The sequence below is a fragment of the Olea europaea genome, chromosome 6, assembly GCF_002742605.1.
Source record: "Olea europaea var. sylvestris chromosome 6, O_europaea_v1, whole genome shotgun sequence".
NCBI classification, from domain to species: Eukaryota; Viridiplantae; Streptophyta; class Magnoliopsida; order Lamiales; family Oleaceae; genus Olea; species Olea europaea.
The window spans coordinates 26180309-26185217 of record NC_036242.1 but is presented as its reverse complement, the minus strand read 5'-3'; the positions used below and the strand labels follow the sequence as shown (position 1 = coordinate 26185217).

The 4909-nt window shown below is 34.4% G+C and overlaps 1 protein-coding gene across 3 annotated transcripts; it reads right to left on the bottom strand.

Annotated features, from left to right (window-relative positions):
- Positions 1-302: 302 nt before the first annotated feature.
- On the bottom strand, positions 303-4666 carry LOC111396267 (ABC transporter G family member 21-like). Of its 3 annotated transcripts, none has more exons than XM_023022653.1 (5): positions 4181-4666; positions 3147-3945; positions 2161-2343; positions 1839-2017; positions 303-576 (listed from the first exon to the last, which is right to left on the bottom strand). In XM_023022653.1, the coding sequence occupies exons 1-5, from the start codon at positions 4385-4387 to the stop codon at positions 394-396; spliced, it is 1551 nt and encodes a 516-aa protein (XP_022878421.1). In that variant the 5' UTR covers positions 4388-4666; the 3' UTR covers positions 303-393. The 3 variants fall into 3 exon arrangements, with proteins under 3 accessions (XP_022878421.1, XP_022878420.1, XP_022878422.1); XM_023022652.1 differs by having other exon boundaries at positions 303-1047; positions 4181-4665; XM_023022654.1 differs by having other exon boundaries at positions 381-584.
- Between the last annotated feature and the right edge of the window lie 243 nt (positions 4667-4909).

The window sequence follows — 4909 nt, the reverse complement described above, 5'->3', positions numbered from 1 at the left end:
TATTTTGGAATAGTGTTTCAATAGAGAATATGAAGTTAAAAAATAAGAAAAAATTTTGCATTCGCATTCAGTATTATTTTAGTGAAGAATGTATGGTTAAAAATAAAATAGAGAAAAATATATTTTAAAAATAATGGGCACCAAACAAGGGATAAATTTAAAGTAATTTGTCAAATATCCAGTGCAAGTAGGCAAAGAGATGGTCCAACTCCATCCGATCAATAGAACAGTAATTAAATTAAATTAACAATGAAATTAGAAAGATTCTTTGTCGATAATCAAATATCCAAAAAAAAATCTGCTTATTTTTAAGTAGCAACAAATTAATCAATTTCTCGAGGCAAAATAATTAATTACAAGATCAAGATCTGACCCTTTTAACTTCAATTTCAGTCAGTGAGTTTGCCCTAACCTTAAAGCTACATAAGCCAAAACCCTATACCCCACCAACATTACAATCAAAGCAGCCATATCCAACACCATATTATCAATACCAAGATTCTTTATGGCTGGAAAATCTTGAACCCTGCACTCTTTGCCTCCCAAGCCACATTCATAAACCTCATTCTTGGAGTACTGCACAACTACAAGAAACTTATAACAGTAATGGCAAAAAGAAAAATATTTTAACCAGTTAATGAAAGGTGGCATATTTTGAATGTAATATCCACTGGCAAGTAAAAACACTAGAATCATTACAGAAGACAAGGTTGTCGCCTGCTTTAGGTCCATTAAAACTGCACCAAGGGCAAGGCCGAGGCCCTGAGAAACTAGAACGTTGAAGAGAATCATGGAAAGGGTTAGCAGGAAAGTTATAAACGATGGTTTGAGGCCGCTCATCCAGTATGTGATTGTAATGAATATGGTAGGGAGTACAAGCTCCATCGGTAAGTCGCCTGCGATTCTTGCAAAGTAATATGATGAGAGACGGTACATGCCCGAGGAGAGTTCTCTTGTGAGCATTGGCCTTTCTTGTGGGAAGGTGAAAACAGCATTGAAGAGAGGGAAGAAGCCCCAGAATATTGAAAAGAAAAAAAGCAATCCCACCTGTCCAATATTTTCTTGAAGATTAAATTTAAATAAATATGTTACCATCTCTAAAAATTTAGTTTTAGATGAGGTAGGTAGAATATGGTGTGAAAATGATTAGGGACATGAGCTTAAGTCTCGTAATCATCATTTATAAGAAATATGAAGGTGTCATGTACTTGATTGAAAAATAAATTTGACATACACGCAAGGAAACACGTTGAATAATGTAAATAACTAAAATATATGTCATGTTTGTAAAAGTTTACACTTTTAAATTAGATAGTTCAAAATGTTATTTGGTTAGACAAAAGAGTTGAATTTTATCTCATCATCCCATTTATAAAAATTATGCATGTACGACGAATTTATTTAAAGCTGAAATGGGCATATATGTGATAAGTTAATTTGTTGAAGATTAGGCAAATAATTTTTTTCGTTTTCTAAGAACTTGAACTTCATATGAATTACTTCAATTGTTAAATTTTTAAAGAATGTGAATGAACACTATATATTGATAATCTCAAGTAACGGTTAACTAGAATTGTCAATTGAGCCGAGCTAAACCCGAGCCCTAATGGTAAATTTATACATGTTAACTTTAAATTCATTTTTTTTTTAAATGTTCGTAATTTCTATGATATTTTCGAACTTTCTATGAATTGTTTATGCCATTTTTACCTTTTTATATTTATCAGTTATATATAGCTTCTTCCACCCCTTTTTTTTTTTAACAAAAAATTGAAATAAAAAATAGCAGTCCCACGAAGATAACTAAAATAGGCCAATTTGAGGTACAGTAAATTTACCTGATCCTGTATATAATTAGTATCTGAATGCCACCATAAAAGTCCAGAAATAATTGAGACAGACAGCACTTGGAAAATTCTTAGGCGTGCAAATGACTCATGTTTTCTTTCCTTTAGTCCTCTGCTTAATAACACATTGAATTGCAACCACCAACTGTTTGTCCATTGACTTTCAGAACCTGATAATTATCAAGAGAAATGAAATTTTAATTATCCCATAAAAAGGAATATAATAATTTAATGCAGCTCTACGCCAGCAAAAGGTCACTTTAAAAATTTTAGGCAAATGCATTGCATAGGGGCAGAAGATTTTGATATATACTTCTTGATGACAATGATTTTCCAGGACGAATTTCATCTTGAGAAGCTCTTTGAATTTCTTCTTTAAGAATTGGAAGCAGGTTCTTTTCGTAAGATGATATAAGGAATTGTTTTGTTGAATTATGCTCATCATGGCTTCCATGAAACTCCATTTGATTATCCTGCCTTGTCTCAAGATTGACACCTGTTGACGTAAAATTTCTCATCACTTAAAAATCAAAACAACAATATATAAGAGTTAAAATTTTTAAGATAGAATCTCAAGACTCCATAACACTGGGATATTTCAATCATTTTCCCGAATGCAAAATATAGATATATGCATTTGTATTATTGAATATTATCAAAGGAAGTATTCAGAAATAAATGTACTTTTTATTATTTAGATATCTGAAACAATAGCAGATATACTGGGACCAAGAAAAGTAAAAGCTTAATTGAAAGTTGGAACTTTAATTAGTCAAAGCTCAAAAAATAAAAGGTGAGGGCAGACGAATAGTTTAACTTTAGATACGTGTGTGATGCATATAGGTTATTATTTGTCTTTGCTTTGCTTTATTATGGATTACTTTCGAGGGACCATGTTAGGCTATTCAAAATCATATGAAGCAATCCGGGATAGGGTAGGGTGGAGTTGGGCGGGGTAAGAAGATGATCATTATTCATTAATATTATCAGCAAAACACATTTACCGAAAGGACTGATTAGCATTAGCAGAAGATTAGGTAAGATATTTTCATTTCTAGTGTCCAATAAAGTAGAATATATTCTACGTCATATCAAAACTTTATTACAAGTTTATCGGGGGTAGAATCAGAGGTTTCAAGAACCAAAATTATCCTAAAATCTTAGCTTTTTAGCTGGCAAGAATAAGATTATTAGTATAAACTCGTATTTCTACAAACTCTGACAATAAAATATTATTAAAATGTAGTTATTTTTGTAGAGTGATTAACAAAAATAGGTATTAAGAAGAATATTTCGTACCATTAGCAAGATCCAGAAGAAAATCAGCAGGATTCATGAAATCAAACCAGGGCTTGTACCCAATTGAGGAAAAATAGTCCATCACTTTATGGATACTGCCACTGTAAATTGGATACCCTTCTGATAACACTATCACCTTATCAAACATCATGTACAAACTACAAGAAGGCTGATGAATGGTTGTGATGACTGTCCGGCCACCGCATGCCAGCCGCCTGAGTGTGGCTACAATTCGTCGAGCTGCGGTGGAGTCCAGCCCGGAGGTGGGCTCATCCAATAACAAAAGGCTTGGATTCACTAGCATTTCTTGCCCAATACTAACCCTTTTTCTCTCCCCCCCTGATATTCCCCTAAATTGAGTCCCACCAATCATACTATTTCGACAAGTTGTCAATCGTAGTTCCATGATAATAAATTCAACATGTTCAATTTTCTCTTTTCTAGTGAGCTTATTTGGTAGCCTCAACAAAGCAGCATACTTTAGGGTTTCAAAAACCGTCAGGTGGGGATAAAGGATATCATCCTGTGTAACGAACCCGGTTTTTCTCTTAATCGAGCTCGAAAAAGGGAGTCCATTGTATGTAATCGAACCGGAGATATTTCCCGGTAACCGGCCTGCTAGGGCTGTTAGAAGAGTGGTTTTGCCACTCCCTGACGGGCCGAGCATGGACAGAAGTTCGCCAGGTCGAACAACACCACTAACACCATTGAGTATATTACGTTTGACCTTGGATTGAAGTGAAGGAAAGCAATGTCCTCCATTATTTCGTGACTCAATGGTGTATGACACTTCTTCAAACTGCACAAAAATTATGACAAAATTACGAATAGAAAAGAAAGACCAAACCTCGTTTATTAGAACAAATGTCCTGGGATTAATTTGAGTCATATCATGAAATAGTTGTCACCTCTCTAATAGCTTAAACTTGAAAATTGCGTGTTGAAGACACAATTTAGATCAATATGCTCGTCTCTTCTCTATAGTTCAACTTTTTAGATGTGATGATTAACAATAATAGTGGAATACTACGTACCTTAAGGGTGATGGGCCGTAAGGATTCACGTAGAACAGAAAATCTAACTGTAGTAGCATGATTTTGTTCTGGTATTTGATCATCTGAACATGGGCTTACATTGCTGGTTGAACCAGATGGCTCAACGTGCACAGAAATATTATTGGTTCCATTGCAGACTAGAGCAGTAGCTGCACCTCCACTAATTTCTGGCTCAAGAGGCATCATTTCATTCGAGAAAAGAAACGCACAGAGTGAAATGAAGAAGGAGAAGAAGAAGGAGGAGGAGGAGGAGGAGGAGGAGGAGGAGGAGAAATGCTCTTGTTGTTTGGGATAATTAATGATTGGCTCACATGCAGAGGAAAGATTTCAAAGTAGATTGCACAAGAAATGGTTTATGCAACGACACATGATCTAGCTCCAAGAATCCTACTAGGGAATTAATGTAGGCAGCCAACTGTGTTTGTAGCTTAGCTAGGCGATATGCAGTACAGAATTATTAATTGAAGAAAATCATTTTTGACTTCTTTATTAAATATAAAACGTTATTTTCCAAGTTTCTTTTTGGACAAAGGAAATGATTTCAATGCTTACTTTGTTTTTCCTTTACCACGTGTTGTACTAATTGGCACACACTTTTAAAGATTTATTATTGAAAAAAATTTAGGAAATATTTTAAGGAAGCTGCTGCATGAAAACTTACGAAACACGACGTGTTTAGAAAGGTTCTATAAACTCGTAAAATACTTT